General features: G+C 46.3%; 1 protein-coding gene across 1 annotated transcript in view; it reads right to left on the reverse strand.

Moving 5' to 3' along the window:
• ATG2A (autophagy related 2A) overlaps window positions 1-26,995 on the reverse strand; it is a 2,189,461-nt gene that overhangs the window by 1,937,732 nt on the left and 224,734 nt on the right. Inside the window, exon 11 of the mRNA XM_069207806.1 lies at window positions 2,781-3,039. Within this exon, the coding sequence (XP_069063907.1) occupies window positions 2,781-3,039 (259 nt within the window). The remainder of the gene's footprint in view (window positions 1-2,780; window positions 3,040-26,995) is intronic.

The following is a 26,995-nucleotide window of genomic DNA, read 5'->3' on the forward strand; positions in this document are numbered from 1 at the left end:
CCATTTGGAAATACAGACTCTCGCTACTATCATATGGGTCTGGGCCAGGCCAGTGCGTTACCTAGGCAGGGACACAATATTCCCCAAAAATTCCTCGCCTTAATAATTCATGGGTCCCGCATACTCAGGAGCACCTGGTGCAATGCTCCCTTCACACCCACGGTCTGCAGACCACTGGTGATTTATTTGTTAAAGGTAGACTTAAACCTAGTTCCACCCTGATAGAGGGAGGTGGCTCAACGCCCATGGATGGCTTCATATTTCATCGCCTACACTGCACACACTCCTGGAGACTCTGCCCACCTATCCAGAGGAGCCCCAGCACCCCCCCCCCCCTCTTAACACTGGTGATTTCCTCTTCAGATCTTGTAAAATTATCTCCAGACTATACCACACTTCCTTGCAAATGAGACCCACTGCCACGCAGCAAGCTAAAGCCGCCTGGGAGCACACCCTAGACCTCTACCCCGCCCCTCCCCCCTCCCCCAAAGTCCAGGAATTATTGCTGTACACTGAACAAGCTTATCTCGGGTAATCATGGCCACAAATTTTGACATTACAAATATCTCCAGCAGGCATATACTACCACTAAGATCTTAGCCAAACTTGAACCACACTAGGTCTGACTGCTGCCCTAAATGTCAAGCAGAACAGGCTGATTTCCTGCATCTCACTTGTATGGTAATTGCCTCTTATTGGGAGGAAATCCAAGTAACACTGTCTTGTATGCTTAACCAGCCACTTACTGCGGACCCCCGATTGCCCTATTAGCGTATGTTAAACTGCTGCCTCTGGGTTTACGTTGCTATTACGCAGCTCTTGGCTAGGTGGCAAATATTGTTGCATTTGGGCAGGGGTAATCTTCCCACAGTGTCAGCTTAGCTGAAAGACCTGTTGTATTGCGACACCACCTCCGAACTAGATGCCTCTATGCAACCAGCTAGTTACAGACCCAAGGATATCTGGCAACCACTGCAGGAATATTTACTGACACTTGATCATACCGAAGAGTGAGGGGAGCGGACTGACCACTGGTGTTCTCGGATTGCATTTGAGATATTACCCTCAAGGCTCATATTAGGTGACCCCTTTACAATGTACTACTTTTTTGAGTTATATATCTTTTTTGCTCCGATTTACACAATATTGTTCTTTTCTTTACTCTCCTTGTTTTTTTGTTTCTTCTTCCTCCTTCTTCATATCTTCCCTACCAGTACATGGTGCAAGGCACTGACCTTTTTTATTGTGTCATAGCTTCATTCTTCTTGTGCTCTGTTGAAAACTGATAAATAAGGCTTTAAAAAAAACTCATCCAGTGCCCCAGTAACTAGTGGGCAGGAATCCCGTGAACCGCAAATGTATTGCCAACATTATGGAGCCCTGTTAGTGATGGGAAGCAATCTTATGACCCAGTGACCCATGGAAGCCAGAATGTGACCCACTGATTTGCAGACACCATGTGGCATAGTGACTGATAAACATGTAAGCCCTAGTAGTGTCTGATGATGCACCATGTGCCCCAGTAACTGGAAGGCAAGCAATATACAGATTAGTACCTGATAAATAAGGAGTATGTGACCAAGTAACAGTCATTATCTGGCCTAGCATCTGATAGTATGCACAATGAGGCCTAGTACCTTAGGTACAACCATTTTACATCCCACTAACTTGATCGCCTTTAATCGCACAAACTATGTGGCCCAATAACAGTTGAAGAGTGTATCCTGTTCAGAGTGACCTACACTTTGATATTTTGTGGCACAGTGGCTACTAGACAAGCAAAGACACTTTAGTGCTTGCTCTCTGTGTAAAGTGAAATCACAGAAGGTTTTTATATATTCTCATATGCATATTTGACATCTTACCATATTCTAAACACCAGTAAATAGTGTGACTGCACTGTACTTTCATATTATTTTGATTGCCTTATTCTGTGTCACAGGTATTTAAGGTTTGTGTGTTGATAGTTATTACAGATCCTGTGAGTGGATAAAAGATGCTTAATTGTTTATCTGGCATATAAGCTCTGATGGTTGATATTTTGTTGTGGCACATTTTCACATGGCCATAGTTCCTATTGTTGCATACTTTCTCTGTGTCTTGAAGTGATGTGTCATTTTTTTACATATAAAAAAAACAACAAATGCTTCACACTATATGATTTTTAGTTCGAGAAAAATGTGCACATTGGTTAGGACTAAAATACTGGACAATTTTGTGAGTTATCAATTTCGATAGTATCTAAATGCTTTAAAATGCTTTCCTTATCCAGATCCCTACAAACGATAATAATAATTTTCTTGTCAATTGAGACTCTTCTGACATGATGTTGTGGATGAAAATAGGCCCAATGATGAAGCATGCCACAAACTTATGGGTGAGGATTGTTTTATCTTTCTAATAGGGTATACGACACTCACACATGGGCAGTAAATACTAAAACAAGATACTACTGGTCTCGCTTCATATTTTGTGTGATGACACATACATTGTGTGTCCCCTTATAGGACCTCTTTCCTCGACACAAAGGTGTCTATGATATCCACCATGGCAGATTAAGAAAAAGGATGAGTAGGGAAATACCTCAGAAATTCAACTCAATTACTTGCTAGCATTTTCTCACTACATACTTAATATAAGCAAAAACCCGGTCCTAAGTTTCAAACATCTCTTCCCTATATATTGTGATATGGTATTGTTGTAGCTAGGAGAACATTTTGTAACCATTACCAGAAACCCTCAAGAATTCCAAAGCTGTTTGGTCTTCTACAGTATAGTACCTGAGGTGACTGCGAGGGATGGCCTTCTCAAACTGCTGCCGGAGGTGCTGGAAGTCCCGCCCGCTGAACGCTGTGTCCTTGAAGTAGGCCAGCTCAGTGAAGAAATGGCTTGTAAGCTGGCCAAGCACTGGTGCCTGGGATTTGGGCTGGCTTGAGTCTAGGTATTGGTGTAGCAGGGTTACGGTGAGACCACCAATGGTTAGTTTCAGCAGCATTTGAGGGCGAAGGGCCTCAAGGGTCATTGGTTGATTAGCCTTTCCTAAAAAACAACAGAATTCATAGATAGACTGATATTAGTCACAGATGGAAAGTTGACTACATTTCTGTTCTTTTCTCTTAGGATCACACACTCCAATCCATCTGAATCACATCTAAATGGGAAAAATATTTTCTATACCTTGCCTCTTCATACTTTTGTTGAATGTCAATGTGAACACTTTCGTTACCTTTGCTAATCACATTCCCGATATTTATTTAATCTGCTTATGCAACCCTTAAATCTCAATCCCCTTCTAAATTCAACAATTATCAACTTGTTTACTGTGCCCATTGTTTTCATCTACAAAATACACAGGTCTCATACAGTGCTGCTTCCTCCAAAGAATAGTATTTTCATACACTTACTTGTCCACTATTCCAGCTACCATATGCCTTCCAGGTCTCTGCATGGTTTCACTCCACTGATACTTTCCCTTCCATTGTTTTTCTTCAAGTTTACAGGTTGCTTTAAAATGCATGTCACTGAAAACGCTTCACCAAATCTTCTGCTCTTAATCTCTCATAGCCTACCGATAGCTAATGTTGTAACTCAGACTTTTCTTCTTTGTTACACAAACTCAGATCTTCAGCCCAAAGTCCTCTCTTCTCTGGTGTTTTTGATTACCTTTCCTGTATATAATGTTACTGTTAACAATTTTTACCTTGTTTTGAATTTGCATTTTTATCACTTTGAAGCATCTGATGACATTTTATGAAAGATCTGTACATTCTACTATCTTTCCAGACAACACTTTAACTAAATTGTTTACCTAAGATTGCACTTTTCCAACTTTGTGTCTCCATTGCTTCCTAAAATCAGTTTGTGGTTTAACTTCCGCTGCTCCAACTGAAAGACAAGCCAGTGAATTCACTTCTCACTCCCTGGAGCCCACTCAGGAGTCTAGACTCTTTACACTCTTGGCAACTGTAGGAAAGTAGGATCTTTCTGACATGATTGGCCCCACTTTTTGCCTTGTGTCAGTGTGTTTGGACCATAGTACACTGTGATCCTGCTAACCAGGACCCCAGTGTCTGTGTTCTCTCCCCTAAATGTGGTTGGTAAACATTTTACACCCCACAATTGGCTAGTGGTGTACCCCTGTAAGTCCCTTGTATATGGTACTTAGGTAGCCAGGGCATTGGTACACCAGGGGACCCCTATGGGCTGCAACATGTTTTGTGCCGCACATGGGAGCCCATGTAAACTGCGACTACAGACCTGCCATTGCACCTGTGTGAAATAGTACAAGTGCCTTTCACCCCGATATAAGGTTTGCCTTGTATTACGGTCACTGCACTTTGACCCTATAAATCATCCCTAAGGTAGGCCCTTCGGCCCAAAGGCAGGGTGCATGGTTCTTAGTGTGAGGGTACCCCTGCATGACCTGAGGTACCCCTACAAACCCCAGACCCAATTGTCTGGCCTTTGTAAGTGCAGGGAAGCCATCTTAAGGTACGTTGTTGACACTGGTCATTACCAGATGTCCAACTACATAATGTTTTCTCTGAACCTGGTCATGTTTGGTATCAAACATGTTGGAATCATGCAACTAAACCAGTTCCAGTGTTAGTTGCACGATACCATGTACTTTGGGGGTTCCTTAGAGGATCACCCATGTCTTTCTGTCCATCCTTGCAGAGTCTGCGTGCAAGCCAGTGCTGCTGCCCACCCCAGAAACTGTTCTGCCCTCCTGCTGCTGAGCTTAACTTGGGCAGGGGAAGGCAGAACAAAGGATTTCCTTTAGAGGAGAGGTGTTACCCTCTTTCCTTTAGAAATATATTTTTCCTGGACTAGGGTGGGGGTGCTCCTGAGGACAAATTTGGTGCCATCCACTGCAGGAACCCCTGGGCTCCTGCTCTGGTGTGAAACTCACAAGACAGGGGAGTGACCACCCTCTGTCCAGCTCCTCCTCAAGGTGGTGGTGGTGGGGGGGGGGGGGGGGGCAGAGTTCGGCCAGGTGGCTGCTTGTTTCTGCCATCCTCGAAACAAGGTGAGCAGAGGTCCCTGGGAGCATCTGTCTGGTCAGTCCAGTCGAGTAGCATCCCTTTCCCCCCATAACAAGTGGATCACCACAGAAGTCGTCCAACCACATTCCTAAGTTACTTAAGGGCTCCCCTGAGGGTAGATCCATCTTCAAGATTTCTTCTGCAACCTGCACACCGGAGTGAGCGGCTGAACTTTGCCTGGAACCAAGGCAAGACTGCAACTAGTAGGAGGGTTCCTACTGCAACGTTGTCCCCAAACACTGCAAGGACTCTGCAACTTCTGTGGCCGTGCATCCTCCAGAGTTACAAGGACTCTGTCTGCACTAAGTACATCAATAAGGAATCTCCCTTGGAATGAAGGAGTCACTCCCCTGCATCCACAGGCAACTCGGCGTCTACCAACGGACTCCTCAAGGTTCTGCAACACAGGTGGTGGTTCTGTGACTCTCTAGAGGGCTAACCTGTCTTCTTTGCAACTGGGAAGACTGTGGACCCTTGCTGGAGCTGCCGAGATGGAACCCCTGCGCACCGCATCTGTCGTTAACAAGGCTAGTTGGCTCTTCAGGGTGAAGACCTCCTAGTTCCAAGAAGCCCCAGCCTCAAGCATCACACAGTTCCAAGAGGACGTCCTCCCTGCAACCTCTGCAACGTGGACATCCATCATTGTTGTGCTGCTGAGGCCTCCTGGAGACTTCCTGTGCTTGATGACAGAGGCTCTTCATGGGGCATCCATTGATTCTTGCTGGCTCTCCTCACTGCTGAGGGTAGGTCCTGACCTACCTGTAACGGTTGAGTCCCTCGTATCTTCCTGGTTCCCATTTCTGCAACTCTTTTTGCAACTCCTCTTTTTAATTTGTCAGTGCTTATTATTGGCCTGTTGATCACAGACTCCTCTACAATTGACAACCGGCATAGGACAGCTTGTGGACGACTCCTGGGATACTTCTTTATCACCTGGATGCCGCAGCTGCATCTCCAGGATGACCGTCCGACAGAAAAGCATCCACAAGAAGTGTGGGTGTTGCCCACTTGCACCCCCTGGTCACCTCTGGGTGGTTTGGACTCTCTCTCCACAGGTACTCCTTGCCCGGAATCCATGCCTGGATTCCACCAACCTGGTGCACGGGTCACTGCAGCAGCTGGACAGCCGACGTCCTAATGAATTTAACTGGAGGTTCCGACACGAATAAACCTTATGCACCCCGGCTCCCTGGTGTAAGTACCCCACTTCTCTGGGTATCCACGGGTGGGGACACTCTTGAACCTTCCTTGTTCGGATGGGTTTCTCCAGGGTCCTCTGGGAAGGGTCCATTTCCAAACATTTCCTAACTGCGATTTGCCCAGTGTTATCCTATGGGACACCGGACACCAGGTAACATCTCAGCACACAGACTCCTGGGGAATTCCTGCTACTTAGCTTTGGTATCCTAGTACTTCCCCAGTCCTTGAGATTCTTGAGCATTAGTCTTGGTCAGCTGTGACCTTACTTGCCCATTTTTTGTAAGTATATGGTTTAAACCCCCGTCCCCCCCACCCTCACGTGGGGCCCCATATTATATGCATGTACCTACCTGTTTTGAAGTATATTTCAGTGTGTTCATATCTCCAGTCAGGAGATATACCAGTTAGTTCAGTTCCTGTGTGTTAATAAATAATACTTTATTTTTCTAACAGTTGTGTGGTTCTTTCCTGTGTGTAAAACCACTGACTGACTCTGTGGTTATTGCCACTGCATTACACCATCTATGATAAGCCTTAGCTGCTCTCCACAGCGACCCCCTTTTGAGAGCTTTGGCTATTAGAAAGCCTCTAACACTATCACTAAGGGTTGCCTGGACTCCATGCAGGGTGCATCACCTATAGGTGTACACCATATACTGAGCCAGCCTCCTACAACAATGTGCAAGCATCTCATTGTAGACAGCCAACCCTTTTCTCAAGCTAAACAGACACTCTTCATTATTTTTGGCACTAGTAGTAGAAACAAGAATTGCAACCCCAAGGCTAAGAATGAATCTTCTAAGCAAATGGCAGCTTTTAACAAATAAAAAACACAAGTAAGTACACAAAGCAGTGTGATGTTCGATTACCTACAACTAATAGATAGGTAGGCTCTTCAAGTGCATATGTTGACTATAGGCAGAATATTTAACTAACAACTGGCTAACTGAGTGACTCTAAAGGACAGTCAATAGGATTTAAACTAAGCTAATGTGCGTTCAACAGAGTATGAGAAGAGAACTTTCTTGGCCCGTAAATGAATCACTGGATCTTTAACATGCCTGGATCAGCAAACTTTAAGAGTGCGTAGCATAAATCCAGGAACACTAACAAGAGGTAGTTTTCAGCCTTAAACACCTCTGAAATTATTAGGGGCTACATTTTTAACTACTCTTAACAAAATCAGAGATGCTACCAAAATCCTGCCTCCTTGCACCAATTTAGGATTGCTTTGGAGCATGAAAAAATGGCAACCCAAACACATACCAAAGATGCTTAGTTGAACCGAATACCACTGTAATGAGGACCTTTGGAATGAGTATTCTGTGGAGTGAGCCTTTATCTAAGGGGGATCTTGAGAGCTGCTTGGCATACTTACACATCAGACCTATGCAATCAGTAATGTTTGCAGTGTGTATGGATTGACCAGTATGTATCTGTTTTGCAGATTTCTGCCCTTAGAATATTTCTAAAAAAATATTGTCATGGCAGTCTTTGCTCTGAGTGAATGTGTGAGCAAATGAGGTGTATTATATGGTGTGGTTGCGCAACCTCATCTGTAATACACTTACCAACCCCTTTAGGACCAGTAGGTTTCATTTGTTAAACCTTATAGGTTAAACCTGGGTAGCTGTGGCTCTGAGCAGAGAGGCTTCACAAAGGAGCAAGTGTAAAGCATTTAAAAAGCCCAAAAGCAACTGAAGAAATCAACAATATAATCAAGAAATCTGACACCAATTGATACAAATAGACTATTTTTACACACTAAAACAAAAAACATCCACCTAAAATCACCAGACACATAGAATTTACAAAGTATAGTAAATAAAAACATTTCACTGAGCCACGAATAAGCACTGGCAAATTCAACAAATTAGACACTTGGAAACTTTGTGAACAAAAACGGGCTAGTTGTATTGAAGTCAGTTATTTTGAGGGCGACCAACTATGTTAGGGAGATAGACAGAGAGACCAGCAAAGCCCTCAGAAACAGTTACCTCAACAGGTGAAGCAGTCTTCCATCAGTTCTAGGCACTTTTATCCTTTGCTGTAGGTTCCTATGAAAGTGGTCCAGATACAAGGGATACAAGATACTGAAGATGCTCAAAGATGCTGTGGATGCGATGAGGTCGATGGGTCTTACGGCGGCTACTCCTCGGTCATTCCACAAAGGGGGTGTGGCGGTCCTGTCCCGTGAAGTCCTGTGTCCTGGTAGATGTCCAGTCGCCAATGGGCTACCAGTCACCCAGTATCGCGGTCAAAGCCAAATCCTTCCCTGGATGATAATTTAGATTCTGGGTGACCAAGCCGTACTCTGATGACTCTCCTGGGCTTAACGAACTCGGGTACAACTTTGAGCATTGGGTCCTGGTCTCTGGTGCTGCACGGGAGTGGTTGGCAGTGATGGGAAGATTCTGGGCTACTAACTTGCCCCAGCAGCCTTCTCAGCTGTTGAGGCCATGTGCTGCAAACAGGTCAGCCAACTGACCCTGGGAGTCTCTTGGCTTCGGCTGGGCACAGGAGAAGACGTCTCCACAAGCAGGACACATAAGGCAGAGATCATCTTCTTTGCTCTTTACTAGCCACCAGGTTCAGCAGGTGAAGTCCATACAAGTACAGCCTCGGTTTGCCAGTTTGTTGGTGCAGCAAGGCAGTCCTTCTTACAGCTAAACTGATTAGTATGAAAAGCAGAAACTAAACTCCAAAAAAGAACTCTGGCGGTGACACAAAAACACAATTTTTTATTTTTATTTTTTATTTTTATTCTGGAGGGGGCATTGGAGCTTGCTGGAGGTGTAAAAGCGCAATTCACTTTCAGCTTTTGATGAAGAATCTTTCCCCTGATGTCCAACAATCTGAAGTGCATCCACTGGTAACAAAGGTGCATCAACACCATGCACAGACCCCCAACGCCACTTCCAGATGTTTGACTGTTTCTAGCCACAGGCTCCGTTTTTGTTTTATAAATTGGGATTTACAGAGGCATACAGTGACCCCTTCCCATGCGGTTTTCCAGATGAGGTGTGTTGACATCACACACTTTCCTAGAAATGTCTCTCTTGGCTATAATTAGGCCTATATGTTAGAGGGCTTGCATGTATATACTGACCTCGGAGTACAAACCAAGTAATGCTACCTTCGGAGTTAACTTAACCAGCCATCAGAATGACAATTTCCATGGTTTGAGGTTTCAGTACAGCCATGTAGTGTGTATAGTTTCCTTCCCACTGGCCCTCCACATCTCAGACATTCCATTATGGGAAGTTTTATTTTCATTTTTCATCAAACCACCAGTATATTTAGTGTGAAATACAACCTGCTCAGGTATTGAGTTGGCTCAAACTGCACTGAATTGCAACTGTGTCTTCTCTTGGGGCCCTGAGTGAGATCTGCCATTCTTTGCCTATTAGCGAAATAACTTCTGTTATGTTATCTGTCAGGTGGCAACGTGAGCATGTCTGCACACGTTTACGAAACACTACTGCCGGGACAGTCGGGTCCATAAGGATGGGCACTTTGCCTGTTCAGACCTACAGGCCTTTCTTGATTCGCAGACCCACGTCAAGGGATGGTATTGCTTGGGTATCTATTCAAACGTAAGGAATTTGGGAATCTGCAATTAGATGTGCCTATGAGATGAACAAGTTACTTACCTTTCTTAATGCCTTATGTACAGATCAATCAATCAACGTATTTATAAAGCGCACTACGTACCCGTGAGGGTTTCAAGGCGCTGGGGAGAGGGGGAGGGAGGGGAGGTGCTGCTACTGATCGAAGAGCCAGGTCTTGAGGAGTCTTCTGAAGGTGATTAGGTCTTGGGTCAGGCGTAGGATGGGCAGGAGGGAGTTCCAGCTCTTGGTGGCGAGGTAGGAGAAGGATCTGCCACCGGAGGTCTTTCGCTGGATGCGGGGAACGACGGCGATGGCAAGGTTCGCGGAGCTGGCGGGTGGGGGTGTAGAAGCTGAGTCTATTGTTCAGATAGGCTGCTCCGGTGTTGTGGAGGGCTTTGTGTGCGTGGGTGAGGAGCTTGAATGTGATCCTCTTGTCTACGGGGAGCCAGTGAAGGTCTCTCAGGTGGTGGGAGATGTGGTTGCGGCGGGGTACGTTGAGGATCAGTCAGGCGGAGGCGTTTTGGATGCGTTGGAGGCGTTGCAGGTGTTTGGTCGGGATGCCTGTGTAGAGTGCGTTGCCGTAGTCTAGCCTGCTGCTGACGAGGGCCTGTGTTACAGTTCTTCTTGTTTCAGTCGGGATCCATTTGTAGATCCTGCGGAGCATGTGGCGGGTGTTGTAGCAGGATGAGGAGACTGCGTTGACCTGTTTGGACATGGCGATACCTATTGCAGATTTCATACCGACCCACCTATCCTCCCCACACTCCAAACGGATTGCTAGGGGCAGGGTACTCTCCGTTTCAGGTGGTTCATTTTGACAAACCAGTAGTCCGTTTTTTTATGGTGCTGGAGTGGAAAGTCGTGAAAAAATAAACTGACATCAGTGCACGGGGAAGCGCCTATATAGGAACCGCGACTTCCTATCTGGTGTGGATGACGACAGACACGGAGCTGATCGATGCCACCCGACAGCGTGCAAGGGTACTGCTCACAAAAATCTCTAGATGCAGTCTGACACCTGGGGAAATTCAAAGGTAAGGAATCTACAACTGGATATTGTCCCTACCAGATAAGACATTACCAAAGGTAAGTAACTTGTTTCTCAAGATAGGACAGGGGGCCCTGCCTTTCAACTCCCTCCGGAAGGCCCAGAATGTGGATTCTGCTTGTCCAGCAGTATCCCTCAGCATCATCCACCCAGGTCTTGAGTTACTGCACCCTAGTTCACAGGTCCCAATTGCTGCCCGATTGTTCAATACCTGGGGTTGTATAGTAGCCAGTGCCTTTTTTCCATCTGAGACTTTGTCCACAAGTTTGCTATGAAAATCTCATAGAAGGCTGAGCTTGGTGGAAAGCGCTCCCAGCTGGGACTCCATCGATGCCCTGGAATGCTCAATGGCCACAAGAACTTGGTCCAGCTTGGCAGATATGGAATGCAAGGAGGTAGAACCTGAGCGTGGGGTGTCTGGGATGAAGGAGGATGTGGTGCCGGCTGCCAAGGGTGAGGCTAGTGTGGGTGAACACAGTCGACACATGGTAAGTATTTGTGGTAACTACTGTTCCAGATTCAAAGAGCAGTCACGAGGGTATACCTTGTTGAGTGATGCTTGTTAGGTCAAGAGGAGGAGGGAGGGGGGAATGTTTGCCAGGGTGCAAATCAGTAGAGTGGTGTTATCTGCATCCTGTCCGTGTCTAGGTACTCCTGCTGCAAAAGCTATGCGGTATATAATGGATTTGTGATGCACTCCCTCTTCCACAGGTCATCAGATCTCCTGTGAGTGCAGTTCAGTAGAGGGGCAATCTATGTTTGCCTTTGTTCAGTCTCCAGAAACAGGGACTGTGAAGGCTATGGCAAGAGGTAAGTTCCAGCAAGGAGTGTGCATCAAGTAGTTACTCCTAGTGTCTCCGCTCATGTACAAGTGTTCAGATGCGCAGGGAGTGTTAATGGGGCCCTCTAGGAGAATAAATGGGAATCGGCAGCTTCTATTCTGTGCCAATCACTCCCAGATTTGAGCATGGACTGGGAAGGGGCAGGTGCATGAGCAGTGTGTAGCCCAATAATTCTCAGATTTCAAATTTTACTGTCTCTAGATTGAAAATGATTTAGTCCCACTGGTCTTTCTCGTGCCCCCTATGTGTAAGGAGGTGCACCTTGCTATAAGCGGGTCATACACTGTCGTCAGTTGCTGCTGCCTGCATTATGGGGGAGGGCCCAGTACACTCCAGCTGGCCCCTAGGGGCCAGTGGTGCATTCCAGATGAGCGGTGGAGATGGTAGCATGCAAGTGAAGTTGGACTGTTCCCCGTCCAGGCCCTCCTCGTCCTCCTGGGCCGGTCGGCATGAGTCTTACCAGTGGGTCTGATCTTAGGCAAGCATTGGTTCTTCTTAACAAGATCCCTCGTTAGAAATGATGTACCGGGTGTGACTGGAGGGCACCTGTACAGCATCCACTGTTCTCTGCAGTAAACTGCTAACTTTCCTACACTCTCTGGAAAGGCTCCTCTACAGGAAATGACCTGCTGTTCCGGCCACGTCCAGAGGCGCAGAGCCTCTTGACAAAGCTTCCACCAACCTGCCCTGCTTGTTGAAATACCACATGGTGGTGGTGTTGTCGGTGAACACCTGTACCATCTTTTCCGTGATACAGAGAAAAAATGCTTTCAATGCTACCAGGATGGCACCGAGCTCCAACAGAAAGATGCAGAGCCAGACTCCATTGAGACCAGATGTCTCTGATCTCCACCTCTGACAGATGGCTGTCCCATCCCAGGAGTGACACACCTGTCGCTACTTTTAGATCTGGTTGGGGAAGAGAGCGGGATCTGCCTCTGATCCAATCATGGTTCGTTAACCACCACCTCAGATCTTGCGCAGTACCCTCTGAGATCTGGACCTTGTCGGAGAGATTCCCCCGATGCTGCACCTACTGGAACTTCAAATCCCACTGAAGAGCCTGCATATGCCTACTGGCATGTGTCACCAGCAGAATGCTGAAGGCCAAGAGACCGAGCAGACTCAGTCTCATTCTCACCGAAATCCAGGATAGAGGCTGGAATATTGGGATCATAGCCTGAATATCCTGGCCTCGCTGCTCGGGGGGATCAGCCTGAAACTGCACTGTCCAGAACTGGTCCTCTGAAAGGGAGCGTTTGAGAGGGAGTCAAGTGTGACTTTGGCACGTTTATAGTGAAACCCAGCAAATGCAGGAGGTGTGCCATAGACTGGAGGTGGTAGACTACAGCCTGGGACTAACCACACTTCAACAGCCAGTCGTCGAGATAGGGGGAAGACTGAAACCCCTAATTTGTGCAGATGAGCTGCAACCACAGCCATCACCTTGGTGAACACCCAAGAGGCACCGGTAAGACCAAAGGAGAGCATGGTGATCTGAAAGTGTTTGTGGCCTACCGTAAACCACAAGTAGAGTCTGGCAGGCAGGATGGGAATATGGAAATAAGCATCCTGCAAGATCAATGCTACTGTAGGAAAGTAGCACCTTTCTGACATAGTTACTTCCACTTTTTGCCTGGTGTTAGTATGTTTAGACTGTAGTACAATGGGATCCTGCCAACGAGGACCCCAGTGTCAGTGTTATCTCCCCTACATTTAGTTGGTAAGAAACTTTTACACCCCATAATTGGCATACTGGTGCACCCATGTAAGTCCCTAGTATATGGTACTTAGGTACCCAGGGCATTGGTACACCAGGGTTCCCCCATGGGCTGCAGCATGTATTGTGCATCCATGGGGGCCCATGCAAATTGTAACTACAGGCCTGCCATTGCAACCTGTATGAAATGGTGCATGCACCTTTCAGCCCAGATATACAGTTTACCTTGTATCACGGTCACTGCACTATGAGTCTATAAATCATCCCTAAGGTAGCCACTTGATTCTGCCATCTTGGAAATACGATGAGCAGAGGCCTCTGGGAGCATCTGACTGGTTAGTCCAGCTAGGTGACGCCCCTGACATCAACCCCCCCCTTCCCATGTGATAGGTGGGTTACAGCCAAAAGCATCCAACCCCCTTCCTGGGTTACTTAAGGGCAAACCTGAGAGTGGGATACCAGATTTGTGTGCAAGACTTCAAGAGCCATCTGCAAGTCTCCTAAGCAAGACACTTCTGCAACCTGGACACAGGAACCGCTGCTGATCTTCCCTGGGACTCAGAGCAAAATTGTAACCATTAGGAGGGCTCCTACTGCAACTTTGTTTCCAGGTTCTGCAAGACTTCTGCAACCTCCGTGGCCATGCATCCTCCAGAGTCACAAGGACTCTGCCTGCACTTTGGAAAGCAAGAAGGAATCTTCTCTGGGCCAAAGGAGTCACTCTTCTGCATCCGCAGGCACCTCAACGTCGACGACAAGTTTGTGGATCCTGCTGTCCCACAGACTCTCAGAGAAGTCTGTGGTGCCTCGTTGGAGCGGATTGGCCAGACCTCTTGTGCACAGCGTTTGTCTGTTTATGCCAAGGCTAGTTGGCTCTCTTGTCCGGAGACCTCCCAGCTCCAAGAAGCCTCCTCCTCCAGCACTACACAGCTCCAAGATTGATGTCTTCTCTGCAACTTCTGTAATGCGGGCATCCCTCTTTGTTGTGCTGCTGAGGTCTCCCTGCAACTCTCTGCCTGCTGCCAGAGGGTCCAGCCGGCTCTCCTGCTTGCTGAGGGCTAGCCATGGCTTACCTGCAAGGATAGTGTCTCTTGGACCGTGCTCATCCCTAAATTTCTGCAACAATCCGTGTAACTTGCATTTGTCAAGGTTTGATGGTGGTCTTGCTGACCACTGACCTATCTGCAATTCGATGACCGGCGTGAGTCAGCTTGTGGATGACTCCAGGAATCTTCCTGCATTGCCTGGGCTTCACAGCTGCACTTCTTCGACCACCATCTTACAGGAAAGCATCACCAAGAAGGGTAGGCATTGCCCCCAGAAGCACCCTTCTTTCCTTAGGTCCTCTTCTTTCAGAATGCACAATTTGATTCCACCGACCTGGTCGACGGGTCGCAACAGCAGCTGGACACCTGAGGTCCCCCACTGACTTCAACGGGAGATTCCGACAACTATGCACCTGGGCTCTCTGGTGTAGGTACTTCGCTTCTCGGGGTATCCATGGGTGGGGGAACTCTTGAACCTCCCTAAGGGTCCTTGGGTGGTAGTTTGCGTTGGTAGCAATTTACGCATTCCATTTTAGTATATGCTTTGTACCCCCAACCCTATAAGGGCCCATGTTATTGAATACTGTTACTTACCTGTTTCTAAGTATATTTTGTATATGCTCATGTCTCCGGTTAGGAGATAAATAACAATGTTAGTTTAATGTGTGTATTATAATAAATAACACATTATTTTTAAACACTGGTGTGGTTCTTTCCTGTGTATACATCACTGACTGACCTGTGTGGTATTTGCAACTGCTTTACAACCCCCTGGATAAGCCTTAGCTGCTTTCCACAGCTACCTTTTAAGAACTATGGTTATCTAGAGCTGCCTACACTATCACTATTAGTTGCCTAGACTCAGTACAGGGTGTCTCACCTATAGGTGCACAACATATACTGAGCCAGTCTCCTACAGCTAGCATCCAGTCTCCTGGGTCCATGGCAGATAGAACCTGAGCCACAGTGAACATTTTGAACTTCTTCTTGAGGAAGAGATTGAGGGACCGATGGTCTAGGATAGGACTGAGGCCCTTGTCCTTTTTGAGTACCATAAAGTAGCAGGAAGAGCAATCACAACCTACTTGTGACACAGGAACCCTCTCTATGTCTCCCTTGGCAAAGAGACCCATAACTTCCTCTTGTCGAAGAGACAAGTGATCCTCTGTCATCTGGTTGTAGGATGGTGGAATGGATGGAGGGGTAGTCTTGAAGGCGAGGTGATAGCCCCTTCGGGCTATCTGCAAAACCCACCTTTCTGACGTGATGGATTACCAGCGGATCAGGTGATGGCAAATTCAGCCTCTAACTGGCCCTAGGTATGAAAGAGTCATACTAGGAAGGCTTAGAGGCTGCTGCAGTTCAGGCTTGACTGTTGCCATGGGGAGCAAGGTCAAGAATGATTTGCATATGGCTAGGTCCAAACTATGGCGGCGTGGTGAGCAAAACAATGGATTAAACTCAGATCTAGGACGGGGTGAATTTTTGCACTGTTCAGCATTCAGTCCATCACTTGGCTTCTATTGCCCTAAGTGGGAAAGGTATGGCCAGACTTGGGTGCAGTGCTCACTGTGCCACTGGAATCAAGCTAGCCTGGTAATGGGTAATACTCGAAAACCGGACCAGGATGCTTGTTTCCTTTCCAGAGAGTGTAGTAAAGTAGCAACTTTCAGGCACAGTTACCCCCACTTTTTGCGTGGTGTCAGTGCATTTAGACTGTAGTACACTGAGATCCTACTAACCAGGACCCCAGTGTCAATGCTGTCTCCCCTACATTTAGTTGTAAGGTAACTTTTACACCCCACAATTGGCATACTGGTGCACCCATGTAAGTCTGAAGTGTATGGTACCTAGGTACCCAGGGCATTGGTACACCAGGGGTCCCCCCCCATGGGCTGCAGCATGAATTGTGTCACCCATGGGGGCCCATGCAAACTGTGACTACAGGCCTGCAATTGAAGTCTGTGTAAAATGGTGAATGTACCTTTCACTCCAGATATTGGATTTGCCTTATATCATGGTCACTGCACTCTGCCAATGTAAGTCATGTCTAAGGTAGGCCCTTCAGCCCAAGGGTAGGGTGCATGGTTTTGAGCATGAGGGCACCACTCCATGAGCAGATGTGCCCCCTACAAACCCCAGACTCCATTCCCTGGGCTCTGTAAGTGCAGAGAAGCCATCTTAAGGTATGTAGTGGACACTGGCAAACACAATTTGTCTAACTACATAATGAATTCACCAAACATAGGCATGTTTGGTATTTAACATGTTGGAATCATGCAACTACACAGATTCCAGTGCTAGTTGCATGATACCATGTACTCTGGGAGGGGGGGGGGGGACATAAGGGATCCCCCAAAGTCTGCCTGTACAGCCTTGCAGGGTCTGCATGCCAGCCTGTGCTGCTGCCGACCCGAGACACTGTTCCGCCCTCCTGCTGTTGAGCTTAACTCGAGAAGGGGAAGGGAGAACAAAGGATTTTCTTTCTGTAAGAAGGAGGTGTGATCACCTCTTCTTTGAAAATAGGTGTCTTTGGGCTGGGGGGCGGGGGTGCCTTTGAGCGCCACCAGACTGCTTTGAATGGCACATTTGGCGCATTCCTTGCATAAAGCGGTTTGCACCAGGGCAGGTGCCCCGGTATCCCACTATGGCGCAAAACCACACAAAGGTCAGGGGAGTGACAACCCTCCTTTCCAGCTCCTCCCCAAGTTAGTCCTGCAGGGGGAGGTGAGAAACACTTCTACCCAGTACAGGCTTTGTTCCTGGCCACAGAGTGACAAAAGCACTCCCCCCATGTAGCCAGAAACTCGTCTGGTTGTGGCAGGCTGGCAGAAACTGGTCAGCCTAGCACTAGGAGTTGGACTGGTATTCAGGGGGTATCTCTAAGATGCCCTCTGGGTGCGTTTTTCACAATAAATTTATTGTGCTGAAAAGTTTGATACCAAACTTCCCAGATTTCAGCGTAGCCATTATGGAACTGTGGAGTTTGTGTTGGACAAACTCCCAGACCATATACTCTTTATGGCTACCCTGCACTTACAATGTCGAAGGTTTTGCTTGGACACTTTAGGGACATAGTGCTTATGCACCTATGCCCTCACCTGTGGTATAGTGCACCCTGCCTTATGGCTGTAAGGCCTGCTAGAGCGATGACTTACCTATGCCACAGGCAGTGTGAGGTGGGCATGGCACTCTGAGGGGAGTGCCATGTCGACTTAGTCATTTTCTCCCCACCAGCACACAAGCTGTGAGGCAGTGTGCATGTGCAGAGTGAGGGGTCCACAGGGTGGCATAAGACATGCTGCAGCCCTTAGAGACCTTCCCTGGCATCGGGCCCTTGGTACCAGGGGTACCATTTACAAGGGACTTATCTGGGGGCCAGGGCTGTGCCAATTGTGGGAACAACGGTACAGTTTAGGGAAAGAACACTGGTGCTGGGGCCTGGTTAGCAGGGTGCCAGCACACTTTCAATCGTAACTGGCATCAACAAAAGGCAAAAAGTCAGGGGGTAACCATGCCAAGGATGCATTTTCTTACAGCATGTCTAAGGTTTGCCTCCCGAAAAGCCAGATGTTCTTAGCCAGGCGTGGCGCCATAAGGTCACCATTGATGAAACTGCTCTGCCCAGAGAGTCAGTCGTATCCTTGCCTCACTGAATGAACTTTGCTGCGTCCCTCCCATCTTTCACCACTTGGGAGAGGATGGCCCTGGTTTTCTCCAGGACCTGGTGGCAGTTGCGCAACCGTATCCCATAATGTATGCGAGAGAGGCCCAATAAACTGGAGGAGTTCACCGAACTCAATGCCAGGCTGGTGGAAGAAATCATCTTCTTCCCAAGCTGGTCCAGCCCCTTGGATTCCCTGTCCAGGGGAGTGGGAGGGAATGCCCTGTGGGAAGTTGAGGCTTGGCTAGCAAACTGTAAGGAGTTGGATGTTGGCTGAGGAAACAAGGGTTGCGCAGTGCACGGCGATGGAGGCGGGTAATAGTCCTACTTACAGGAGCCCCTGTGCTGTGTATGGACCAAGTTCCCAGAAGGAAATCAGTAAGTGCCTCATTTAGGGGCAGAAGGGAATTGGAAGTGGAAGCCCTGGGTTGAAGCACTTCAGTTAAGATGTTTGTCTTGACAGCCACAGAGGGCAATTCAAGGTCAAAAACCTCTGCTGCCCTATGCACCACCACTGCACAGAAAGTTCCCTTCTCCGTAGCCACAGTGGGGGAGGGAGTAAGCCAGTATCTGCAGAGGTGTTCATTTCACTGGCCTCTCCTAGATCCTCATACCAGCCCATATACCTTTCCAACTGGTGGTATAAAGGGTCCAGTGACCCCTCCCAATCTTCTTCCATGCCTGGCTGCTGAAAATAAGGCTCACACAACGATCTGGCACTTGTGGGTGACAATGGCAACAGAATCGGTGTTGTGCAACACTCTTCCGGCTCTGGATCTTCCGGAATCAGAATGGGGCTGGTGTCGCCGTCGGCCAGAATCAGAATGGGGCTGGCACTGCCGTTGGGATTCAGTGGCACTGGGACCACTGTCTCTGATGGGGGCCGGAGAAGGTTGCGTGGGTACGACCAGAGCCGGCCTGGATCCGGAATTGGATGTGTGAGACCCAATTGGAGTGGAGGCCGAAACTGCTTGCGCAGAACCTGATGAGGCTTCCTTCAACCCCACAGGACGCCCTGGAGGGGTCAGCCTGTTTGAATACATGGCGCATGGTCTAGAAGAGGTTGTTTACTTGAGCGGGGGCCGCTCCGGAAAAATGGAAGGAGGTGCAGACTTGGCATCTATTCTGCGGAACTGTGCATGTAATGCTGAGGTTCTGAACTCGTCGCATTAGACAACGTACAAAGTGAAGTCTAAGTCTGCTTAGATGACTTCTTCTTCTTGTGCCTCTTTCCACAGTGTCCCGAGCCGAGGACCTCAAGTGGGAAGAAGAGGTGTTGGGGCTCCTGCAGTGGTCCTGCGACCTTCTCCTCGACCAGGACCGTGACCTAGGAGTCACGCCAGATGGCATGACTGCTAGACTGCAATAAGCTTTAGGACCGCTCCCTCAAAGCTTTTGGCACCAATGCCCGGCAGTCCAAGCAGGACTTTGAGTTGTGGTCGCACTCAAGACACCATATGCAGACTGGGTGAGGGTATGTAACCAATATGGTACAGTGACAAGTGCCAAGCAGTTTTAAACCCTACCTTCCTAGATGTTATTTTGACACACTTCACACACAATCTTCTATAAAATGTTGAAACAAGCCCGTCAAAAAACAGCGGGTATCTGGATCTGCACTAACTGGCACAGAAAAAAAAGAACTGAGGTTGGCGCGCCTGGGTGGTGCCTTTATGGGTGACCGCAACATGGCACCCAACGCCGACACAATGCAGAACTGAACTGTGCCTGCCCGACGGCATGTGCAGGGGTATTGCTCAAGCAAAGGTTTCTGGATCCAACCTGATACCTGGGAAATTCAAAGGTGAGGAATTTGCAGCTAGAAGTCTCTATCAGATTGTATTGTTTGAATTGAGGTCAATGGATTTTCCCACTTTCCTTCTCTTGTTGATAGACATTATTTAATGGGGGCTGAACCAATATACATATTTGTATGCTCTTTCTCAATAAAATCTGTGTTTGATGTCACACCTCATAAGCTTAAGCTGGACAATAGGTGACAGCCCCTTTACAATCCCTTAGGTGGATACTCAACAGCAATAGCATTACAAAAAAGTACATTTGGTTTAAAAGTAATTATCTGGCTCTGAAAGGAAATGGCTCTTTCTGTATACACATTTTTGGACTGATGATGCTGGTTTTCCGTCTCTGAAGTGCACTGAGCCCTGCTGACCAGGCCCCAGTGTATGTGTTCTGACCCTTCAAACATCTGCAATCGGCTAGTACCTGATTGGCATACTTACCTATAAGTACCTAGTATATGGTACCTCATGTACCCAGGGCCACAAGTTAAATGTCACTATTAGACCAGAGCACTCATTGTGCCACCATGGCAGTGAGAAAGTGAAAACATGACTCTAGGCCTGCCACTGCAGCATAGTCGAACAGCTTTTTAAGGGTCAAATCAGCGTGACAAAAAGATTCCTTTTTGCCATGTCTAAAACTTCCTTTATAATATTTATAAGCCACCCCTAAAGTAGGCCTTAGAAGCAAGGTGCAAGAGGATAAAGAAGGGCAGTTTATATGTTTTACATGTCTTGACAGTGAAACCTCACCACTGTTGTTCCCACACCTTTATATGTACGAAGTGCTAACTTCCATTTGGGAATACCAAAGGTAGAATTTAAGTTATCAAGTTAGTGGTGAGATTAAACTGGCAAAGTCAGGTTTAAGCTATACATATAAAAGGTGACTTTAGAAAGATGCCACTTTGTTGCATGAAGTCTCTAGTGGCTGTTTCTGATTAACTGCAGCAGCTGTCACCTGAAACAGCCGGTCACTCTCCTGCAAGAGGTGTGAATGGCTCCCAGAAGAGGAAAATAAAAGGCCTGTTGCTGGGAGGAGGTGTGACCTCCTGAAAGGATGGCCAAAGAATGTCTACGAGTAACACTCTATATGTATACATAGGTAGGCTAGTATCTTCCCAAAGGAGGGAAAATAGGTTGAAGAACCTGTTTTCAAGGAGAAGTTACTTACCCAGTGTGCATCTGTTCGTGGCATGTAGTGCTGCATATTCACATGCTGTGCATATCTCGCCATCTATTGTTGGGCTCGGAGTGTTACAAGTTGTTTTTCTTCAAAGAAGTTATTTTTTTTCAAGTCACGGATCAAGCCGCCACTCCTCTCTGTGATAGTGCGCATTGGCATCGACTCCTTTGTTAGACTGTTTTCCCGCAGAAGGGTGAAGTAAGGAGTGAAAGATTGAGTATGTACAACTATAGCTATCTAAGAAGTAAATAAGATGTCCATGCGAATATATATAAATATTTCAAACAACCTTCCCACACAGAGAAAGTGCGCCGTACGCCTAAGTTTCCAGTTTAAAAGGGCACTTTATTTGCCACCAAAATTAAGAAGACCGCAGTTCTTTTCTTCCTGACGCGTTTCAGCTGCTCCAGCAGCCTTAATCATAGGTGCCTGGCTTTCAAATTCAAAAAATACCACGAGCGAAGAGGATCACGTCCGAACCCGATGGCGGAAAGAAAACAATCTAATATGGAGTCGACGCCCATGCACAATGGAGCCGAAATGGGAGAAGTCCCACGATCTCGTGACTCGAAAAGACTTCTTCGAAGAAAAACAACTTGTAACACTCCGAGCCCAACACTTCCGTTGAAGCCTGATCACAAACGCCTCAGCGCATGAGAGCGGAGCCTCTCACATAACTTCAATCTTCCCACTTCATCTGCAGCACTTCATGCCACGAACAGATGTACACTAGATAAATTACATTTTCCTTTCAATGGCATGTGTAGCTGTAGATACACATGCTGTGCATAGACTAAAAAGCAGTTCTCTTCCCAAATAAGCGGTGGTTAGCCTGAAGGAGTTGAACTGGTTTGAAATAGTGTTTTTAGCACTGCTTGTCCAACATTGGCTTGTTTTCTAGATAAAACATCCATATAGTAATGCTTTGTGAATGTATGTGGTGTGGACCACATGGCAGCTTTGCGTATATCTGCCATTGGTATATTTCCTAAGAATGCCATGGAAGCACCCTTTTTTCTAGTGGAATGTGCTTTTGGAGTTAATAGCTGCCTGTTTGTTTTAAGGAAGCATGTTTGAAAACATCTCACGATCCACCTAGCTAATCTATGTTTTGAAATGGGGTTACCTTGATGAGGTTGTTGGAAAGCAACAAAAAGTTGTTCACTTTTCCTAAAGCCCAGTGTTCTGTCTACATAATACATTAGAGCTCTTTTAAGATCAAGAGTCTGTAGGGTTCTTTCAGCAGTAGAGTGATTGTGTAAAGAAGACTGGCAATTCCACTGACTGATTAATGTGAAAAGGTGAAACCACTTTAGGCAAAATAATTGAATTTGTCCTATGTACTACTTTGTGTTTGTGTACTTGGAAGAAGGGTTCTGCTAGAGTAAATGCCTGAATTTCACTTACTCTTCTCAACGAAGTAATTGCTACTAAGAAAGCAACCTTCCATGCGAGAAATTGAAGAGCACAAGAGTGTATGGGTTTGAATGGGGGACCCATAAGTCTTGGGAGCACAATATTAAGATTCCATGCTGGAAATGGTGGAATGTGTTTAAGTCCTTCCATAAATGCTTTTATGACAGGAACTCTAAATAGAGAGGTATGTTGTATGTTTTGTAGGTAGGTTGGTATGGCCGTTAGATTAATCTTAATAGAGGAAAAAGCAAGGTTTGCTTTTTGTAAATAAAGCAAATAGCACAAAATATCTTGTACTGATGCTTTAAGTGGATCTATATTTTTAGGTTGACAGTAGTATACAAACAGTTTCCATTTATCTGCATAGCATTGTCTGGTTGTTGGTTTACGTGCTTGTTTTCGAACTTTCATACATTCTAATGAAAGTTGTAAATATCCAAACTCTATGACTTCAGGAGCCAAATTGCTAAATTGAGCACATTGGGATTTGGATGCCTGGTTTGACCTTTGTTCTGAGTTACCAGGTCTGGTCTGTTTTGAAGCGTGTGATGGGGCACTACTAACAGACCTAGGGGTGTTGTGTGCCAGTATTGGCATGCCCACGTGGGAGCTTTGAGTATCATGGTGAGAGAAGTGCAACACATTTTGATGACCAGAAACAGAATTGACGGGAGAGGGGGAAAAGCATAAGCAAATATCCCTGACCCATAGAGCATTGCCCTTCGACTGAGGGTGTGGGTTTCAGGATGCAAAGTTTTGGCATTTTGCATTTTCGCTTCTGACACAAAAGGTCTATGTTTGGTGTTCCCCACATCTGAAAGGAATATTGAAGTACCTGTGGGTGAATCTCCCACTCGTGTATTTGTTGCTGCGTCCTGCTTAGAAGGTCTGCTGGCTGGTTATGTATTCCTAGGATATATTCTGCTAGTAGGTGAACGGGATTGTGATTTGCCGATTTCCATATTGTTTGAGCTAGAAGGGACAATTTGGGATGAGTGTGTCCCCCTTTGTTTTTTCAGATAACACACTGTTGTCATGTTGTCTGTTCTTATTAAGACTGTTTTGTGTATGATCTGAGATTGAAATGCTTTGATGGCTAAGAACACAGCTAATAATTCCAAGTGTGTGATGCGTGTAAGTTGATTGTATTGAGTCCCATTTACCTTGTATTGTTAGATTGTTGAGATGGGCTCCCCAACCGGTCATTGACGCATCTGTTGTGATTATGGTCTGTGGCACTGGGTCTTGAAAGGACCGCCCTTTTGTTAAGTTGTTGTGCTTCCACCACTGCAGAGAATTTTAAGTCTGGAGGTCTAACACTAGATCCTGTAACTGACCCTGTGCCTGAGACCATTGTTGCGAGAGACACTGTTGCAGTGGTCTCATGTTTAGTCTCGCATATGGTACTACTGCTATGCATGATGCCATAATTCCCAAATGTTTCATGACAAATCTTACTGTGTAAGTTTGGTTGAACTGCATTTGTGCTATGAGGTATTGAAAAGCGTGTATTCGTTGTGGATTTGAGTATGCTAATGCTGTTTGGGTATTGAGAATTGCACCTAGATAAGGTTGAATTTGTGCTGGTTAAAGATGATATTTTTGGTAACTGATTGTGAACCCTAGTGTGTGGAGGGTATCTATTGTGTATTGTGTGTTGTTGGCATTGTAGAATGGTGCTCGATTTTATTAACCAATTGTCTAGATAAGGGAAGACATGTATGGTGGAGAAGTGTGGCACAATGGTTAGAGCTGCAGAGCCTGATGCTGAGATCTGGTCGAGGACCAGGGTTCAATTCCCACCTCAGCAGGTCTTGGGCTCAATTCCCTTGGACCAGATAATTTTTGCGTTGGTGCCTAATCTAATTAATGGGTCCCAATCTGTAACTCTGGGCAATAGCTTGCTTAATCTCCACAACGGCCCTCACAGCGCTTGGATGCTTGGCTTCACCCTGGGGCTGTCCAGGAGTGGGTGCCTCACAGGGAAAAGCCGGGAGGGGTTTCACAGCGGTATGCGTACAGCGCCTTGAGACCCTAACGGGTGAGTAGTGCGCTATACAAGTGCAAAGTTTACAGTTACAGTTTTTTATGTGGTGTCTTCTGAGGTATGCTGCTACTACAGCTAGACATTTTGTTAACACTCTTGGCGCTGTTGTTACTCCAAAGGGTAGTACTTTGAATTGGTAGTGGCTGCCTGATATTACAAACCTTAGGTACTTGCGGTGAGCTGGATGTATGGGAATGTGGAAGTAAGCGTCTTTTAGATCTAACAAGGTCATGTAATCTTGTTTTTGTAGCAGGGGAATGACATCCGGTAGAGAGACCATGTGAAAATGTTCGGACAGGATATATAAATTTAGAGATCTAGAATGGGTCTGAGAGTACCATCCTTTTTTTATATAAGGAAGTATAGCGAGTATACTCCTGTCCCTCACAGTGAGATGGGAACCATTTCTATTGCCCCCATGAGTAATGAAGATTGTAACTTTTTTTTCAGTAGAACAGTGTGTTCTGGAGAGTTTGTGAGAACGAGGGGAATATTTGGTGGAATGGAGAGGAGTTCTAGGCAATAACCATTGCAGATAATTGAGAGTACCTACTGATCTGTGGTGATGTTCTGCCAGTGAGAATGGAATTGTTGCAGTCTTCCTTACACAGGAGACGTATGGGATTGTGGTATGTTTGGGAAGTCATTGTTTAGTGGGTGTGGAAGCACCCTTTGAGGCTGTAAATTTTCCTCTGGCTCTGAGATTCTGTCCTCTGTAAGAACCTATAAATGACCCTCTTGAATAGTACTGCTGTGGTTGTTTTGGGTGGGAGGTGGAAGCTTCTGCAGTTTGGGATTTAAAACCTCCCCTAAACTGTGGTTTCCGAAAGGAACCCCGAAAAGGTGTGGTATAAAGGGCTCCCATGGCTTCTGCAGTATCAGTCTTTCCTGAGTTTCTCAATGGTAGTGTCTACTCTGGTCTGAAGACATGCAGTTTATCAAATGGCATATTAAGCACCCCCTGTTGTATTTCAAGTTTAAAACCTGAGGACCTCAACCATGCATGTCATCTGATTGTGATGCTAGTATTAAGTCATCTAGCTGCAGTGTCAGCGGCATCTAGAACAGACCTAAACTGGTTATTTGCAATAGCCAGACCCTCTTCTACAATTTGCCGAGCCCTCTTTTGGTGTTCTTTGGGTAGGTATTGCAAGAATTCTTGCATTTCATCCCAACGTGCCCTGTCGTATCTTGCCAACAGGGCCTGGGAATTGGCAATACGCCATTGGTTGGCTGCTTGTGTTGCCACCCTTTTTCCGTAGCATCAAATTTTCTACTTTCTTTGTCAGGGGGTGGGGGTATCCTCTGAAGTCTGACTACTGGCACGCTTCCTGGCTGCATTGACCACAATAAAACTGGTGGTAGTTGTTGTGTAATGTAGAGTGGGTCTGTTGGTGCAGGCTTAAATTTGTCAATCCTTGGAGTAAGAACCCTAGATTTAACTGGTTCTTTAATTATGTCCTCTGCGTGCCTAAGCATACCAGGAAGCATGGGTAAGCACTAGTATTGTTTATGGGTTGAAGATAGTGTAGTAAAAAGAAAATCCTCTTCTAAACGTTCTGCATGCATTTGGAACTCCTTAGTATTCAGCTGCCCGAGATATAACTTGGTTATAAACTGTACTATCCTCTGGGGGGGTGGTTTAGTAGGGTAGAGATCTGATCATTGGATGGTATAGGATCCGAATCGTACATGTCCCATGGGTCTACCGTGTCTCCCTGCGAATAAGTATGGGAGTGTGATGGTGACGGTAGTGGTGGTGGAGTGATAGGTGGTGGTGAGAAAGAAAGCTGCAGTCAATGTGGTGGAGAAAGCTGAAGAGGTGTTGGCTTTTGCTTTCACTTGAAAAAACTTGACGGTGGTAGGGCAGTATCAAGAGTCTCTTGAAATGGTAGCTTTCTTTTAGTCTGTGGAGGTGGAGAAGTAATAATTTTCCCAGTCTCTTTGTTGATTTGTATTCTTCTCTGCTTGCTGTCCATAACCTCCAAAATTGGTTGAATGCCAGATTACTCTATTTGATGTTCAGAGGTTGTTTTTGTTCCCTTAGAGGAATGTTCAGTGGATGTTTTGGGTATATGTTTAATTCGGGCCGAAATTCCTGTTTCTTCCGTATAGAATGATGTTTTCGGCTCAGAAGTGGACCAGAGGTGTTTCGGTCCGATAGAAATGGAAATGTCACCCATCTATGTTGGATAATTGCATGGCTCTCACCATTTCACATGATTGTTTTTGTGGTAACTCGTAGTCTACAATAAGGGTATGGATAAATAATGGAATTAACAATTGATTTATGTTATTTGGTAATATTGTTTTAGGAATTATTGGATGGATCATTATTTAATAAGGAAGTCCTGAGGAAATCCTAGGG

Source organism: Pleurodeles waltl, chromosome 9, assembly GCF_031143425.1.
Source record: "Pleurodeles waltl isolate 20211129_DDA chromosome 9, aPleWal1.hap1.20221129, whole genome shotgun sequence".
Lineage (NCBI taxonomy): Eukaryota > Metazoa > Chordata > Amphibia > Caudata > Salamandridae > Pleurodeles > Pleurodeles waltl.